Source organism: Cryptomeria japonica, chromosome 7 (genome assembly GCF_030272615.1).
Source record: "Cryptomeria japonica chromosome 7, Sugi_1.0, whole genome shotgun sequence".
NCBI lineage: Eukaryota > Viridiplantae > Streptophyta > Pinopsida > Cupressales > Cupressaceae > Cryptomeria > Cryptomeria japonica.
In genome coordinates this window covers 562856358-562876204 of record NC_081411.1, presented here as the reverse complement: position 1 = coordinate 562876204, position 19847 = coordinate 562856358, and the positions used below count along the sequence as shown (strand labels likewise).

General features: G+C 35.8%; 1 protein-coding gene across 1 annotated transcript in view; it reads right to left on the bottom strand.

The window, feature by feature from the left end:
- Positions 1 to 19847, bottom strand: part of LOC131078433 (uncharacterized) — a 164918-nt gene that overhangs the window by 136947 nt on the left and 8124 nt on the right. The window contains exons 3-5 of the mRNA XM_058016131.2: positions 5196 to 5527; positions 1281 to 1362; positions 868 to 1198 (exon numbers count right to left, since the gene is read on the bottom strand). Of these exons, the coding sequence (XP_057872114.2) occupies positions 868 to 1198; positions 1281 to 1362; positions 5196 to 5527 (745 nt within the window). The remainder of the gene's footprint in view (positions 1 to 867; positions 1199 to 1280; positions 1363 to 5195; positions 5528 to 19847) is intronic.

The following is a 19847-nucleotide window of genomic DNA, read 5'->3' as shown; positions in this document are numbered from 1 at the left end:
CTGGGTACTGCCGAGTACAATGCATTGCCAAGTGACCATGAATAAATTGAGGCAAAATTGAATATATTTGATAGCCTGCATAAAAAATTGTTGGAAAGAAATGTTGTACAAATCCCTAGCAAGCTGAATGCCCAGTTTAACTGTGCAGACAGGAACCAATGTGGAGGAACTAGTACAGCAGGAATATCACCTAATCATGTCCAATCCAAGTTTTGTAAAATAAATATGTCGATGCCCTTGGTAATCTGAATCTTTATAATCTCACTTTCATCATTAGGACAAGAATTGAGGTGGAGGGACTGGTGCAGCACTAAGAACCATCTAATCATGTTCAGTTCCACGCGTTGTTTATATGACACCAATTTTAATGATAATAGAAGTCCTTGGTTTCTTACTCCTTGTCTTTCTCAGCCATTGTCCTTTCTGAAAAAGATCACAAAGCCAGGATGCCACCTTCCTCTACTCTTGGTGCATCTAAAAGGAAAATTTAGATGTTAATCTACTATGTTTATAGTTTGTACTTTGCAGTCTTTCTTCCATTCTGCCAGATATACACAAAGTACATAACACATGTTACTAGGATTTTGGTATCTTGTAAAACAATCAATTGATATTATAAGTCAAGGTCCCTAATGATCATTTTCAGCTATTTTCTGATATAAGATTGTGGGAAAAGGCCCCCTACAGATGCTCAATCTTCTTTATCTCAAAAAATACAGAGAATTCGATTCAATGTAAAGAAAAAACTTGCAACCATAGAAGTACAAAATACATTTGAAAATATACGATACTCAGAACACAACTTGAATTTCTTATAATTTATCTATGAATTGCACAATGCTTAAGTCAACATTATAGGCAACATACCCTGCAAGTCATCATCTGGTGTACTCTTTTTAATGTCAAGACATTCTGCCAATATAACTGCCTGCTTAATGGTATCAAATATCTTTGAATTGCTTTGACTAACATTTTCAACACTCGTGGAAACTCCTCCATCTTCAACTGCTTCAATTAACCTTGGAGCTAACAGTATGTCACTGTCTTCATAATCATTAGATGAGTGCTCAGTATGTCCCTCAAAAATTTTAATCTTATTGTGCACTAGAGAATTGTCCATTTGAACTTTGTCACTTCTCCGCTCACTCTCTTCATTCAAGGGAGCTGCTACCAGAACCATTTGAGCCTTTGCTTCTGTCTGTGGAACAAAGTAATACAGGATGAAAATCCTTCCCCAGGAAAAATATCCTTAATTTCTTATTTCTAGTCTGATCAAGTACCTGATGAACTGTACGGAAGCCTAGTGCACCAGTAACAGAAAGTCTCAAGCCACATGCTGCTTCTGCTTGTTTGAAGAATTGCCTGTAACAGTAAATATCATCATGTCAACCAAACCATAAATATTTCTAATAACATGATACATAATACACAGTAATAAAAAACAATGGAAGAGATATTGTTAGCAAAGGAAATATGTGTCTGTAAGTTAATATTAATATGAAACACAAATAAAAAAATTATATCTCTGTACCAAACATGGTTACAAAACTTGCCTAGACCAAGCCAAGCTGACGAAGCAGATATCCAAGGACTCATGACCCAGGTACCCAGAGAGTCTGGCCAGACTCACCGGACTTGGCAAGTCTCAGAAGGTAGACTCGGTCAGGTCTATGAATATAAAGAAAAAGAAGAAAGAAGAATAAAATTTGACAATGTTTAAAAATAAAAGAATGAAAGTCAAGCTGTAAGAACACCTACCAAATTTTCACCAGGTTCTTGTACCAAACATGGTTACAAAACTTGCCTAGACCAAGCCAAGCTGACGAAGCAGATACCAACAAAATGTTGATCTAGTTTTAAAAAATAAAAATAAAATCATTTTGGGCCATGCTGGATGCAAAAGCAACATTATTAACTAAAAATTATTATATCACAGGCCATTTCAATATTTAAAGTTGGTGTTTAGAAGAAAATTTGCTATTAACGCTTTTTAAACTATATTGTGCATTCAGGTTATTCCAAATTCCTTTTGAAGAGTTTGTCATATCAACAAGGTACAACTGAATCTAATATACCAAATCTAATAAAAGACTTTTTTGTTGGCTCTATTCTTTGATTCTGCCAGCCTTAATGGCTGTGTATTTGAACTTTAAATGTGTGAAAATTGTGCCCATTAGTTTCTTCAATTGAGTTCTACATTTCTAGAGAATGGCTTTGAATTTTGTTAATCATAGCCAACCCCTAGCAATCTATGTTTCTTCACTTGTTTCTTTAAGTATGCTATAATTGCCTGCCGAGATGCTCTGTTCAGACATGCATTATGCCTTCATAGGTGCTTGTACTAAGATTCAACAAGTACAAACTATCACTTTGGCAGATCTATTCAATATATGTCCTAGATCTTAACCACCAGCCTCACATACCCTAATCACAATCTTTTTCTTTTGGTAATGCTACAACCAGACATCTATTGTTTATTCAGGGAAATAATAACTATTGCACAAACTTTACAAAAGCTCTTTGTCAAAAGATCAACTAGAGTGCAGATTTTACAAAACTTGCCCCTGCACTTGTATGTGAGCAATAGCATGAATATATCTGATGTAAAGTTCAGCTATAGACAACAGAATGAATGGTTTTTTGCATGTTTTAATTATGATAAACTCATCTACTAAGACAATACAAGCTATAGATCCTCCCCCTGCACCTGCATCCAACAAAAAATATAAGAGCAATTATAAACAGAATGAATACTCATGCCCAACATACGTTAATACATGATCACAAACATCTGATGTAGGGGTTCTCCCTTGATGTTCATCGTCATGAGGCATCATTTATTTCGGACATTAACCAACAATGAACATTGTTTCCATCACCTAGCCGAAATAGGATAACAAATAAAATAGTGAAGTCTGTAGAATATGATGTATTCAATTCGTTTCAACAGAATTATCTCACTATCACGTACAGTCAGTAATGGGACAGTTAGCTACCAGATTGCCAAGATATTCATGGCCGTCATGGGTTTAAGAATCCAAAAACAACTACAGTAGCCTTCATGGGTTTTCCTCTGATCATTGGTATATGATGTAAACCATGTGCTATTCCTAGTGATACAAGACTGGCCAAGTACAATGCAAGTCTCCCAGTTCCAGGCCAAAATGAGACCTGCTGACTTGCTCTGCCAAACTCAACAAGTCTGCGAGACTAAAGTTCTGCAAAAATTCAAGTTTGTTGTAAAATATTTATACATGATGCTTTTCTTAGATTGCTGAGTTTTTGTGCTGAGTCTGAGTCTGAACATAAGTCTGACAAAAATCAGTTTGTCGGGTCTGTGTTGGGTCCGAGTCCAAGTCTGAGCCAAAAATCAGCTTGCAGAGTTAGCATGCTGGGTCCGAGTCTTGTAACTGTGGTCATACAAATAGACTGGCTATTGTGAGTTCCCATAGATCCTACTCCAATCATCCATTTTTATGATTATAACCATTGGCCAAGCCTAATCACCTAAAGTAGTAAACGGCACAAGTATTTGCAGGTTTGAATCAAAACCATGGATTATATCAACACACCCAAACTACTGCATGCATTTATGTGTTTTACCTAATCACCTATTTTACCATAGGAACCATGGGTTCCATCCAACAATGTCAGTTGATCAAGATAAATAGCTGGTTAATTCGGTCCAACCATCTTCGATACATATAGGATTCTGAATTTTAGAATTGAACCTACATACAAACTGAATAAACATTTAGATTCAGACCTCCAGATGGAATTCCCCAGACAGTCAATTTACCTATCATAGAAATTTTCAAAATATGATCAAGCCTACTCAATTTCTGTTCACACCTTCACCAAATAAAAGCAGCAGGACGGTCATCAAAATGACAACAAAAAGTCAAATTTCACCCCCACTTAGTCAAAGACAATTTACAAAAATTCCGCAAGGTCAAAGCCAGTCAAGCCTCTTTACTGACCTGCCTCAATTTATGTGTCCTTCACTTTGAATTTCAGGTTGCTGATCAAATGAGGCAATTAATGCCCTATAAATTGTAATCAATGCAAAATCAAACTTGCCCTTTTCATGTCATCCATAGACCTCAGTTGTTTGAGAAATTCTTACAACCGAAGTCCAGAAAGAATATTATCAGAACAGAAAAGTGGCCTTCTCAAGAACCTTGTGGGGAACAATAGAAGCAGCTTAGTTTGGAGGAAACATAAGTTTTCTTAGTGAGTTTTAAGCAAAAATTGTGACTGCTTCCCTCATCCTCTCTGTGGAACAATTTGCATCAACCCAAAGAGAACAGATTACATTTAGGGGATCCTCGATGTGCAAAGACCAATAGTGAATGTATGATCTAAAGATGCCAACAACTAATTTTAATTAGATAAGAAAGTGAAATATATGTGGCCTAGAAGCATGTTCTGTATAACTTACCAAAGCTGAACAAGGTTTCAGTAACCATCTGAAAACAAGTTTGTTACATATCATATGAAGTGAAAATAAATAACATGTAAAAATCTATAACTACTATCAAAAAATACAACCTACTGTTATTTGACGTCGAGTAATATTATCAGCCTATCATTTAAAACACGAAACACATTCACATACAGAACAAATCCATGAAAATCTGCATATGGTAACTGAATTAATAAATCCATTATTTATATAAATTACAACCTAAAAAAAAATAGCTTCACATGCATCATTTGAAGAACTTTTGGAGTGGATATTTAATATCACAATTCAGTATTTCAGAAGCATATGAAGTTTTCAGACTCTGAAGGACAAATATTATAAGAGCATCTGTATGCTATTCAAAAAATTAAACTCCTAAACTAGAAAGAAATTCATAATCAGAACATCAAGAAGCAATCAAATTCTTATGGATTGTGTATCAATGCAAATGTTGGGATACATATTTGTTTATGTGCATACATTTGATAACAGCCACTATAAAAAGGATTCTCAAAGAGAGAAAAAGCTAAAGGGTGGAGAATATTCATCAAGTATATCATTGCTTACCAAATCTTTGCATCAGAAAGCTCAAACTGTGACAAACTACTAAGTTAAACAATAACTCAGATGATAACATTTTCAGTTTGCATGCAATAAGTAAGCCTCCTTTACAAGTAAGCCCCTCGTGAAGAACCAACATGACAATATAATATGCCTCCAAAATGCCTACCTTGCACGATCAACATAACTGTAGACAAGTTCTTTGATGCCAGCTTCAAGGTTTGCAGCTGCTACTATATCAGAAGCATCTCCTTTGTGTAACTCGTTCTCCCAATAGCCCATAACATTAGTGGATTGACCAAAATGCTTCAAAGTCTCTTCCATTGTCACTTGCAATTGATCATGCAAAGAACGAGACCTTTCATCCAAAAGTTTTTGCTGAACCAAAAGCAGACGAGATGACCACCAGGCAATGCTTTTGGGGCAAATGATGGACATATTATCATACTCATTTGTAATCTGTCTTGTTTTCAACAGCAATATTTTGGCAAGAACAAAATACTGCAAATCCAAGAGAATACTTTTTAAAAGCCATTTTATGATGTCTTACATATATACAAAAAAAGAATAGGGAACACAAGAAAAATAGAATATTATTATCATTGCTTGCATTAAAGTAAATCATATACAATCAAACTGTAGTTACTGTATGCCTTATATGCACGAATTAAAATGAAACAACAATAAAAAGAGATATTAAATGTTCAACCACCTAAAATTGTTAGGAGTAGTAAATGAATTGAGAATAACTTTTGAAAATGGTGGGATGAAACTGAACCATACAATACACCTTTTAGGCACCTAGTCAGGCAAAACTATGTTCTCGCAAAACTATTTCTCACCTCAACATACATTATCACATGTTTACATAACAACTTGGAGATTATTGTGATCAACCACCCTAATTACCACCAATGACATGTAATGCCATTATGCCATATGCCTAAAACAAACTGTTACTAGGTTCCTCTTAAAGCCCCCCACCCCAATACCCATATGGGTATAGTTCCAATCAAGGTCCCGAGCGGGTTCCCCATTGGATTCACCCAAGGTTCCCGGGAGAGACCCTAGGCAAACCTAGGCCAAACCCAAGTAAACCCAGGGGGACCCAATGGTGGCCCAAAAAAAAAGAAAAAGTTATCTTTTAACAACATTTTTATAAGGCAAAAAGCGCTTGCATATATGATTTCACCTTTAAGTGATAAAATTGTGAAAATGGTGTGAATCATGAAGGTTTGTGACAAGATCTAACTCGAGTGTGTTGATTTAGACATTATTGTTGGACAACTTGCCAAAAAATATCTTTAGATGAGGTAGTTTATACAGTACACGGCTAGTGGAAGTGCGTAACTCATTGTTCAAGTGAAAATGAACTGAATGTTGACTTTATATATATATATACAATGGTGGCCCAAAAAAAAAAAAAAATTGCTTGTGTATATGATTTCACCTTTAAGTGATAAAATTGTGAAAATGGTGTGCATCATGAACGTTTGTGACAAGATCTAACTCTTGAGTGTGTTGATTTAGACATTATTGTTGGACAACTTGCCAAAAAATATCTTTAGATGAGGTAGCTTATACAGTACACAGCCAGTGGAAGTGTGTAACTCATTGTTCAAGTGAAAATGAACTGAATGTTGACTTTATATGTGTGTGTGTGTGTGTGTGTGTGTGAGAGAGAGAGAGAGAGTGTGTACATATGTATATGTATGTATACATACATACATATATATATACATATATATGTATATAATCATATATATATATATATATATATGTATGTATGTATGTGTGTGTGTGTGTGTTTGTCTGTGTGTGTCTGTGTGTGTATGATAGATACATATATATATGTATGTATGTCATAATAGTCATATATGTGTGTGTGTGTGTGTGTGTGTGTGTGTGTGTGTGTGTAATTTTAGTGATCAGATTAGATAAAGACAATTCAAGCACAAGTGCACAAACTTTACCCTGAGAAAACCTTCCTCTTGAAGGTGAAAAAACCCAGCAATAGATCTCTTGAATGTATTAGCAAAATGTCTTACAAATGCTTCACACTTTAAAGCTATACAATGAGGGAATTCACTCTAGAATCAATCTATATAATGTAGATTCAATCCTCTTTATATGAAGATCATTACTGGCTGAATAAGTCTACAATCTGCAGAAGATCGACCACAATATGCTATAGAAGATCCGAACTGCTGAAGATAATCTATATGAAGATATAGACAAATCACTTGAATATGAATCGCTGAAGAGGAGATGTGAATCTGCTGGAGACGAACACGAACTTCTGATGTGAATCTGCTGCAGAATTCGATCGGCTTGAAGTGTATGTATTTGATGCTTTGAAGAAGGGGAAGAATGGTTCTATATACACTTCACAAGGTGGCGCCAACCAACACATCTCCTTATGAAGTCGACTCCTTATAATGATCATGTCTCTTCATTAACATGACTTTACTTAGGAATAGAACACATCTTAATAAATGTGACTTGTAATCCAAGGGTGGCGGATTACAGATAATCGGAATATTAACAAATAGAAGCAAATAGGTACAATTAAATTGTCTAAGGCTGAAAGGCCAATTAGACAATTTAATAGTCTATGTCGCCCCACAAAGATTCTGACCGACACTATCACATTAATATATATGTGTGTGTGTGTGTGTGTGTGTATGTGTGTATGTATGTCTCTGTGTGTGTGTGTATATATATGTATATGTATGTATGTGTGTGTGTGTGTATATATATACACACACACATACATACATACATACATATATATATAATGAGCAAGCACATGGTTATTATGAGAGGAGGGGGAGTGAATTAGTATAACAACAACCTTTACTTTTTCAAACTTAATACCATAAGCATAACAACTGAATAATAACAACATAAGATGTGCACAATAAAGACAATAAAGAACACATGATTTTATGTGGGAACCCTTATGGGAGAAAACTTCGGCAAATATTGCTTATATATGAACCCTTCTTACAACTTTGTAGGCACCAACCCATAGGAGACACCAATCCCCTCAATTCGTAGGCTCCAGCCTACCAAAAGCACCAACCTCTTTTGGGGAAGCACCAACTTCCAAATGAATAAATAGTCTCCTTCTCAAACTATGTCTTCTTCAATGAATGACAAACTCTTTTTGTGCCTTCACAAAATCTAATTATACATATCTTCTATTAAATTTACATAAACTCCTCTTTATAAATGCTTCACAAATGCTACACAAATCTCCATAAAATCCTCTTTGTAAATGCTGCATAAACTCTTCTTTATAAATCTGCCATAAATACTTCACAAATTTGCAAATTTCCTTCTTCAAATCTACTTACACTTTCCTCTCTATGCATCAGCCATAAACCCCTTTTCAATTTCTGCATGAAATTCCTTTTTATGTCTGCATGAATTCTTCTTACAAACCTGGTATTAATTCTTCTCTTAAATTTGCATTATATCTGGCTCATAATTCTTTTCATAGATTTACACTTAAGCTCTCATAAATCTGCTTCAAATATCTTCATTAAGTCTGTTCATGGATCTTCTCTAAATCTGAATCTTAATAACTCCATCTTTTTTAATTTAATCTTCACTTATTCTTCATACATCTCTATTCAACTTTTCTTCAAATCTCCTTGTGATAGTATGATCTATCAATCAATTCTCAACACATCTCTTTTAATATATACTTCTTTTTATTCCATACACATCTCTCACTTATTCTCACTTTCTTCTCTCCAACTTCACTACACATTTATATCTTATGCCTTGAATTGAAGGGAGACATCCCTTAAAATAGACACTATCTCATCAATAGACATGTCCTTTTGTCAACTCAGTCCTTTTAAGTTAAATTGTTGCCCATAAACAATCTTAACAAATTTCTACCCTCTCATTATGAACTGTTGTCTTTTCATAAAGAATCGCTGCTTCTCATCCACTTTAATTGCTGTGTATTAATCATTGCTCACATTATAATTGTTAAAATCTCTTTAATTTAAGTCCTGCTTTTTCATTGATATAAGCGCTTCTTTTTTTCTCTTATTAACTATTTTGTCTTTACGTGCTTTTTGTCTTATGTGTTGCATAGAAAAACTTTTGGATCGCTGCCTTGTATTAAATGCAATCACTGCTCCAAATATGTTCCTTTGTTAATTATGATTGCTGCTTGTCATAGTTTTCTTTTTGGGCGACTATGATGGGGATCAGCCCCTAAATAAATATGATTTATTTATTTTAAAATCCTTTCTAGCTTGGGTGTCAATAAATAAATATAAATTTATTTACTAAAATTCTTCAAATGTCCATCTTGCGTGACAAAAATAAATAATACTTTATTTATTTAATTTCATTCAAATATCCAACTTCAACTTGCTAGTTGGTGTGGATTTTTTCTTCAACTATTAGTAGCCTTTGGCCCACAATTTCTTTCACCAATTATATCTTCTTCGAACGATCTCTGGAATCTTGGCAACGATTTCTTTGACATTAATGACAATTAATGTAACATTCTTTGACATCAAAATCAGACAATGAACTTCTTCCACAATGGTTTTGACATCAATGACAACAATTTCCAACAATCTCATCTATTTACTTCGACATTAATGATCCTGTCTTTTCACTTTTGACATCAATGACAATATTTCCAACATATATATATGTATACATATACATAACATCCATATATACACACATAAATACATTAATAGATACAGTAATATATAAACATGAATATATATCAATGTTACAAGGCTTGCCTAGACTCTGAGAGTCCCAAGGTGAGCGACCCTCAGCGAGTTTGGGAGACTTGACTGCCAAGCAATTGCTAGACTAGCTGATTCTAGGCGAGTCCTGCAAGGTATTTACTTAAAAAAAATATTAAAAATAAATAAATAAATAAATAATAAAAATAAAAAACTTACAACCTTTCAATGCTTGTTGGGTTTATGACATGCCCATCTAGGATTTATAAAAAATTATGAAAATGGTATTCTTCCCCTCAACCCCAATGGGGTCACTCCCAGCTTGACCACACTAGGGGCGCTACCCCCAAAACCTTGCAAGGGGCGCTGCTACTCAATCGTTTGCCCCTAAATCCCCATCAAACTATAAGTCTAAGGAAGTAATAGACCAATGATGATGAATTATCATAAAATCTACAAAATACATATCTCCTGTTCCAAATCTCCGCATCTTCCATGAAAGCCACAATCAAGGATTATCTTGTTTCATACATTGGACAAGTTTAATATACAAGGACTGCCATAGGCAAAGTTGGCATGGTACAGCCATTGTATTGTTGAATACAAGTTAAGTCATAGTTAACAAAAATTGACAACAAAACATGTAGTTTTGCAAGTTTCAAGAAAACTTTAATGATAAATTCCTCACTTGAATATACACACCAATCACTAAGACACAAGCAAATATCATGGCTACATCATCATCCAAGGCCCTATCTTAGACACCAACACGTGACTTGGCGTGATCTTGGATGAATAATGTAGGTTCCTCTAAGCCATAGACTTATATTTTTAGTTTTAGCATTTGTTTTGATGTCATAGATTTCATATTACATGAGTTTTGTATACATTTGACAATATTTATATATCTAAATGTGTTATTTCCTTCAACTAAAGTCACATTTATACTTATGTGATCAAAATAGCTTCTATTTAATGAGGTTATTGTGTCTTTAAGGTTTATTTATTAAAGGGCACATGAAACAAGTTTTAAATCCTTAAAATCACTAAATTTCAAAAGATTTTCAATTTGTCGAGTTTGCACCGAGTTTGGGTGTTGAGTTCAAGCCTAAGTCAAAAATCAGCTTGCCAAGTCCAAGGTGAGTCCAAGTCTTGTAATACTGATATAATACATATACATATATCTACATATATATACACATACATATATCTATACATATATACATACACATACATATATACATGCATTATATGTGTGTATATACTATATACATATATGTGTGTATATATGTATGTGTGTGTATATACATGTGTGTATACATATATATGCGTGTATATATGCATATATGTATGTGTATATATGCACATATGTGTGTGAGTATATGTGTGTGTAGACATACATATATGTGTGTGTAGACACAAATATATGTGTGTATGTGTGTATCTATACATATACACACACATATATGCATAGACACACATATATATCTGCATAGACACACACACACTCATACATGTTTGTATACACACATACATATATATGTATATGCATGTGTATGCATAGATATATATGTATATATACACACATATATGTATATATATGTATATGTGTTTATATATAGATATGTGTCTGTACTTATATGTGTTCTAATGTCCCTTGTTTGAAATAGGATTTAATAATAAAGTTGAAGTACAAAAGAATAAACATAAAATCAAAATCAAAATATAAAAGAATAAAAGAATAAAATTAAATATAATTAAAATTTAATTAAGTTAATGAACGATCAAAAGGCATGAAATGAAAAGTTGTGACTCCCTCAAACATGAGATATAAAAGGGAGAAGAGAACCTCATTTGTTGGGGAGGGGGAGAAGAAAGAATAGAGCATGTCAATCAAGGAATAATCAATGGAAGAAGGAATGGGAAGTAAATAAGAAAGTGACTCTTCCAAAGGAGGGCAGAAATTATGAAGGTTGTGACTCTTTCTGTAATGTCCCCAAATCCGCAATCTATAAAAAAAAAAATATAAACAATGCAATTCAACATTTGTTTGCGATGTGAATGATTGATCTAGAGTGTAGCTAGCAAATTCTCTTAAGGTTACTTTGTCATCAATAAGTCAATTCCATATTTAGTTCCTAATGAGATCAAGGGGACTAGATGCCATAGGATGCCCGTAGTGCTTGTCAGGCCCAAGAGCGGTACACTCCCCCTTGGCCCACTGACGGCAGACCTTAAGTCATCCGCAGTGGGTGGCCTACTTGACAGAGGCCTAGTTCCTACTATCCTTATTGCTCTATTCTCGTCATGTCTCACTGGACTTGGATATGCAATTGATTCATTTATCATTATTTTAGTGTCTTAACCCATTCCTACTATTCTCTTAATTGAATGATGCCATTTATTCTGAATTTGTAGTTGTAATTCATTCATTAGTTAATTGGGCATATGGAGGTTCATTCATACATATTGTATACCCATATCTATATATATATATATATTTTATGTATTAATGTATTATATTAATACCCATTATATTAATCTTAATTTATATACAAATGTATTTTAGCCACATCTATGTATATGCAAACGTATTGAATTAATAACTACATATATTTATGTACCAACGAATTGAGTGAATATCTATCTATATGTATGTAAACCCTACTGATTTACGTAAACCTTACTGCAGAATACACAATGGTGGGCAAGAGTCTTACCTGCGTCCTTTGCTACCACCTTTTCCTGCCGCTATTCCTTTCCATGCTGTTTTTCCCTCTTCCTCCTCACGGTTTGTTCTTTAATACCAGCGGGGGGGAGTGTTGGAGCAGTCCATACAAAGGACGTGACCGCTGAGGGAGAAGGTGAGCGGTGGTGACTGTTGGAGTCACTGCTCCCTGACCGATCTGCACTACCGCTTGGGCGCCACAATTTAATCGCATATCACCAATGCGCTCACGGGAGGTAATACATTATAAATAACGTATTAATCATAATGTTTTGATATAAATAATCTATATAATGTTTTGATGTTATAATCTATATTATTAATAATCTTTAAGGTACGCATTAAGTATAATGTTTTATAAATAATCTATATTGCATGTTATATATTTTATATTGGTTCTATTATTAATATCGTATGGTAATGTGGTTTTATTCCATACTAATGATTTGTAATGTATTTTGATAATTTATATTGTATACCAATATCATATTTTATATTTATTGAATAACACATTATATGGTAAATATAATATTATATTATGTATCAATATATCTATTTTATGTTTATTTAATTAATAATATTTTATGGTAAAGTTTATTTAATAGCTAGTATTAATAATTAAAATATGATCATTATATTAGAATAAAACAAGGAGTCATCTCTGATTAGGTTACAATAATAATGGAGGGTAGGAATGTGTTTTTTTATTAATTAATTACAAAAACGTGGGGTTATGACACTTTCAAAGGGTATAAAGTGATGAAGGGTTGTGACTCTTACAAAGAGTGGTGATTGTGAAAGGTTGTGACCATTACAAAGGGCAGACATGATGAAGAGATGTGACCCTCCCTCACATTGGAAGATATAAGGGGAGAAGGTTTCATTTGATGAAGACATTGAAGCATAGCAGGAGTTCCAATAAAGCAATCAGATCAAACCTGAGCCATAATACTCTAATCTCTTGTGGGCAAAATATAAGGTGATTCAAATAGGGGACTTTACATGTGTGTATATATGTATGTGTTTGTATATATGTGTGTATATACATGTGTGTATATATACATATATATATGTATATATACATGTGTGTGTGCATCTAAGTTACCGATTCGGGTACGGATTCGTGGATTCAACAACAACAAAAAAAACTTGGGTATGGGTATGGGTACGGGTACGTCCTCACACATATATAATTTTTTATTTTATATATATATATATATATATATATACATATATTATATATGTGTTCAAACATCAAAATTATATATATGTTTTGATGGCAAAATTAGGGTTAGATGTTAAAAAAATTTAAAAAGGTGTTTTTTTTTTTTGTGTGTGTTTTTATGACCCGTGGGCCCTGTTTTTGAGAACTTGTTGTGACCTTTTTTCACACATCGCCCCATTAAAGATGGGGACCCTCCCTCTTTCCTGCTTTCTAGGGTTTTTGTTAGTGCCTGTGACCTTCCGCATCAATTTTGCTCGGTTCTGTCAAGTTTTGAATGGTTTGAGTCCTATGGATTGGAAGTCAATTTTTGCAAGCCAAGTGATAACGGAGTCCAAACACCATCAAAGTGCCTAGAAAGGCCAAAGGATGAAGAACACGGTTGATTTGAACAAATTTGAACAACTTTCTATTTTTAGAAAGTTTGCTTTTTTGCTTTTTCCTATTTTTTAGGAAGTTTCGTTTTTGGCATTTTTAGCTCAATCCCCAATATGGCTATTTTTAGAAAGTTTTCCCTATTTTTTAGGGATGCCTTCTTTTTGCTTTTCGGAGTGGGGACCTAGGGTTTGCATGAGTACTACTGACCCGCTTCAATCGCAATCAAAAATTATCAAGTTTTGACCTAAAAGGCTAAGTTCCTACATTTTAGGGGTCATGATGCTTCGATGGTTTGCCTGAGTGTGGATTTCAAATTTCAAGTTAATCTAGTTAAAATTGAAGAAATTGTGGAATTTTGAAGTTTTCCAAATATTTTCAAAGTTTGGCTAATCACGGATTGATGATGAGTGTTATGGCAGGAAGTTGAAAAGTCCGCCCTACTCTTGATCAAGCTCTCCAAAGTCCACCATGATGGAGACTCTTCAAAGTCCGCCCTCAAGGTGCATAAATCATTCAAAGTCCGCCCTCAAGGTAAGGTCAGCATGGTCATGGCCATCAAGAAGTCTGCCCAATGGAGAGAGCACCAAAGTCTGCCTTGGTGATGGGTCTTGAGCTTCCAAAAGTCTGCCCACGATGAAGTCTCTCCGAAAGTCTGCCCTCTTCATAATTGAGTTCCAAGTCTTCAGAAAAGTCCGCCTAGCCAAGGTATAATGGTGCCATGCTTCCAAACTCCGCCCATGAAGGGAAATGAATAAAGTCTGCCCTACTTTGCACCCAAGTGAACAAAGTTCGCCTTGGTGATGGTCTTGAGCTTCAAAAGTCTGCCTTGAAAGATATATATATATATATCAATGGTTCCTAAGTTGGAAATGTCCACCCTCCAAAGGTGCATGATGGTCATAAACTTCACCCAAGCAAGTGTTATAAGTCTCAAAGTCCGCCTTAGAAGACATGCAAAGTGAAGAAAGTCCGCCCTACTTGGACATACAAGATGATTTCAAAGTGAAGAAAGTCTGCCCTACTTGGACATGCAAGATGATTTCAAAGTGAAGAAAAGTCTGCCCATGATGCCAAGCCTACAAAGTCTGCCTTGGTAGTGCTTGCAAACAAGAAAAGGTCTGCCCTATGAGATGATGGTGAGTGGTGTCCAAGCCTCTCAAAAGTCCACCTACGGTGATAAAGGAAGATGCCTATCTCTCCAAACTCTGCCTAGAAGATGGTTTCAAAGCAACACTTAAACTTCGCCCTTGGTGATACTTCAAAAGTCCGCCTTGAAAAGTATGATGTATAAAGTCCGCCCTATGCTACATGGCTATTATCCTTCGTATTGATGGAAGTTCGCCCAACATTGCAACAAGTTAGAAACATGACCAACAAAGTCCGCCTTGAGGGAAATGTGATAAAGTTTAGACATGAGGTGCACATAAACATAAGGAAAGTTCCCACTCTATAAAAGTCTGACTATGCCTTGCAACACAATGAGAAACAAACTTCATGAAGTTCGCCTAAGTCAAAGGTGAAGCCAAATATACTTGCTAAGTATTGAGGAAAGGAAAATATTCCTTGGTGATGTCATCCAAATCTTCATGAAATTTGAACTAAGTTCCAAATTAGAAAGTTTTAACAAGAGATATTTGAAGATCAAGTTTGAATATGAGCTGGAAAATCCAAAATAGAAACTTGAGTTTGTGAGAGATTCCAACCATGAATCTAAATTAGAAAGAGGATATTTGCGGATTGAGGCAATTTTTTGGACTGAGTTCCAAATTAGAAACTTTTTGGAAGATGCCAATCTACAAGTCTAGTTTGAATATGAAATGGAAAATCAGATTACAGAGTTGTAAAATGAAGAATTCGAACTTAAGGAAGATGACATTGCAACTCAAAATCAAATTGGAAACTTTCTCAAAGTTAAAATCGAATTAGAAACATGAATGGGAAAAGATCTGCATGTTTCTAATTGCAAATTCAAAATTCATTACAAATACCTTCTTCACTTCTTCATCCTCACACATAAGGTTCGAACTTTCTGAGCAAGTTAAGAGTAATATTGAGAGTTATTTTGCAGGTTGAGAGTTATTTCGAAGAAGATTTTGCAGATTGGAGGTGTTGCAGGGTGATCTCTTGCAGATTGAGCGAACTTTTGAAGGAGTTTTAATTTTTCAACCTCATTCTTATCAAGTATCTGCAGATTTTGGAGTCCAATCAACTAATAGAAAGCAGAACTTTCAGGTTTTCTGAGTTTTGTTCCTTCTATATTCTCATTTCTGTCAAAGGTGAAGTTGATTGGTGGGCAGACTTATTAATTTTCTCAATTTTTCTGAGTGTATTGGAGGTGATTTTTGTGGATTTATCCAAAATTTTCAGTAAGAAAGATCATGTTGGACTGAATGGGATGAGGGTTTTCGAGATTATAAGACCTGGTTTTTGGATTGAAATCATAAAAGTATGGAGTTTACATGTGAAAATTCCATCTTTTTGTGACTAAGTGTCAAGAATAGATTGAAATACCAACCACTTAGCCATCAAGATCCTAAATTTTAAGTTAAATTTCTGGTCTCTAACTTAAGTTTCATTTTTATTCGCAGATTTCAAGCACAATGAAGTTTGAAGTATACAAGGATGCTCTTCCTGAATCAAGGATGAACTCAAAATGGAAGAGCATCAGTGATACCAACCTCGGGCATATCAATCTGAGAGAGTTTAAAAAGCGGATGTTTGGTTTAGATAATCTTGTGCCTACCGTGACCGCGCGTAAAATGATGAAGAGTGGCATCATGCATGTTGTTGGCTTTCTCCCTACCATGCAGTGCACGGAGTTGGTAGTTGAGTGCGCTAGGCACTATAACCCTGTCAGTGGAGATATTGTGGCACCAAATGGAAGAGTGTTGGCCAACATCAGTGATGAGGCCATAAGGGAAGCTTTTAGGATTCCGGAATATCACAATGCTGTATATGTGACCAAGGATGAGGCTGATTGAATGTAGCAAGACCATATGGAGGAGTACCAGGCTATCATCAATCGTTCCTGGCTGGACAAGCCAAGAGAGGGTGCCTCCAAGCTGTCAAGAAAGAGCTTGGTGAGGGCGTATTTTAAAGAAGAGATTGGAGATATGATTGTTGTTGAACAGAATAATGGGTAATCCTCAAGGTGCTCCATTTGAGCCTTGGATGTATTACTTCATAAATGAAATAATGAATGGAGTCAAGATGATTGACTGGGCTCAAATGATAAGCAATAACTTATACAGCCAGCTGAGGAATTTGGAGGCAGATAGGACCTTTTACATGAGCTCATACTTGTTCTATTCCCTTGATAGAACCTATAGATACAGAGGCCTCACCTATAGAGGGGAAGTGGGAAATAAAGAGAATCAATTTCCTATCTACAATCGTTACCCCCAGCTGCACATGGAAGAAAAGTTACATTTCAAGAGGGTAAATGATACATTTTTTATGCATATCACACGAACACTGAAAGGTGGATTACATTAGAGACTCTCTCAAGAGTCTATGGACTTCATAAGCAGATTCGGGTATTGGTATATTCAATACCCAAGATTCACCTATATTAGAATTCGGGGATTTTCTAGATCTCCCTATAAGCTCTCAGTTTACCCTCCCAACCGAGTTGTGCTACTGGAAGTTGTGAAACAACTAGAAGGCTATATGACAGTTTAGAGAGATAAGCAAAAGAAGGTAGGAACATCCTCCCTCACGATTGGAAATGGACTAGAGGCATGCCCCGTCATCACAGGCTACCACCACTGCAAAGAAAGAGCTGGCTTGGTACCCTTTTCTACCAATACAAGGCAAGAAGGAACTTTGATCCATTCCATAAGATGAAAAAGGTAAAAGGAATGGTATTTGAGCACAGAACTGATTTGGAAGATTATTGGGCTAATGCAGTCGATAGTTTCGAGATCAGAAAAAGATTTTGGTCAAGGATTCCCCTAAGTATGGTGAGAGCAACAGAAGTATTCAGAGTTGTCGATCAAATAGAAGACAGTCCTGAGCTTCAGCAGCCGAGCTTCGAGAAGATAAGAAATGAGCCACTAGCCTTGGTTGATTGGTCAAAAGAGAAAAGTCAGATTTGGCAGACCTTATGAGATCAATGGTTGAATACTCCAAGTGGTGGGCATCTGAGAAGACAAAGCAACTGAAGTCCAAAGGTGTTGCCCTAACTTATGATTTGATGGGAATGGATGATTCTATGTCTGCCAACCCTGGTATCTCTACAGGCAATGCTCGAAATCCAGAAAGTGTTGGGTCCCGGAAAAGAAAGGAACTGGTTGGAAGCTCTGGAAAGGCCAAGGGAAAGAAAGTTGTTGGGGAGAGACGTGAATCCAACGAAGGTCATTCCATTTTGAGTGTTGCATCTACTGTGCCCTACTAGAATGCAGTTGAAGAACAGGAGCTAGACACAGATATGGGGAATAATGAAGTAAGAGTGCCTTCTCCCTCGATTGAAGAAATAATGAGAGAGGTTGTCCAAAACCGGGACAAGGAACAAGTTCTTAATAAAGCCACATAAGTTGAAGAGCCTGAGTCTCCAGTAGTTTTCCTTGATGGTATAGTTACTGGACCGGGAGGGACAGATGGTGGATTTGATCAAAATACTATGGAGCAGTCAACCATTCCTAATTGGTTGAGAGAAAAGATAAGGGCCAAAGTTCCTAATGAAACCCACTTTGAAGAGAATACAGCAACATTTTTGGCAAAGGTGAACGAACCAGTCATAATTGAACCACCTAAGCCAACTAGAAAATTCTCTTTGATTCAAAGGGATAGTGCAAGGTTTAGAACAGTTCAGATAGTTGTGCCAAAAGAGGGTAAAACTCGGGACAATATTGCCCCGGAAGATTATAAGATTACTACAATGGAGTTGGGTAAGCCTACTCAAGACCAAGAAGTCCAATACTTTGACGACTCTTGCAACGCCCTCAAGGCAAGGCTAGCCAAGGAGAAAGAAAAAAGAAAGAAGGTTGAGGAAGAGAATCAACTGTGGAGGAAATATGCTCTCCACCTAACCAAGCCACTTAACCATGAGATACCAGTCACCCCTCCGCAACCTCTTCAGCAAGAGTCTATAAAAGATTACGAGGACATGAAGGGTACGTTCACACAAGCTAAGGAATGGAGCTCAGATGCTTCGGCACGTGCTGGCATACTTGTGGAAAATTTAGTATCGACACATGAGTCGGCTTCTTCATTGGTTAGCAGAATTTAAGACTTAGTTGCAAACTAGGAAGATATTGAAGAAATCCAAGATGAAATACTTCCACAATTGAGGATTATCCGAGGTCTGTCAAAGCAAAACTTGGTAGATGCAGGTGTCATCCAGGTTGGGGATAGGTATGATTTTAACACTTGGTATTATGCTTTGGTCACCAAGATTGAACAACTGAAGGAATCTGAAACTAAGTGTTTTGAAACGGAGGAAAGTGTTGGAGGGATTTTAAGTAAGGTGTTTTGTGTGGCATCACAAATTTGGCAGAAAGAGGGTATAAGGGAAAAACACCTACAGGCAGAGAATCCGAGAGCTAGAATTCAATCGAGCTTTTTCAAAGACTCGAGGATGATTGATAAGGGTGATCTCTCAAGGATCGCAAGTTTTCTTCTCATTGACGAGAACTCTCTTGTCCAGGCAGTTGAGTGGGAAGGCATCCTTGCCATGTGTACTGATGATGTGGACATCGTCGACTTCCAAATTAGTAACCTGCCAAGTGTCACTATGGAAGAGGTTCGGCTCATCGTGTCCAG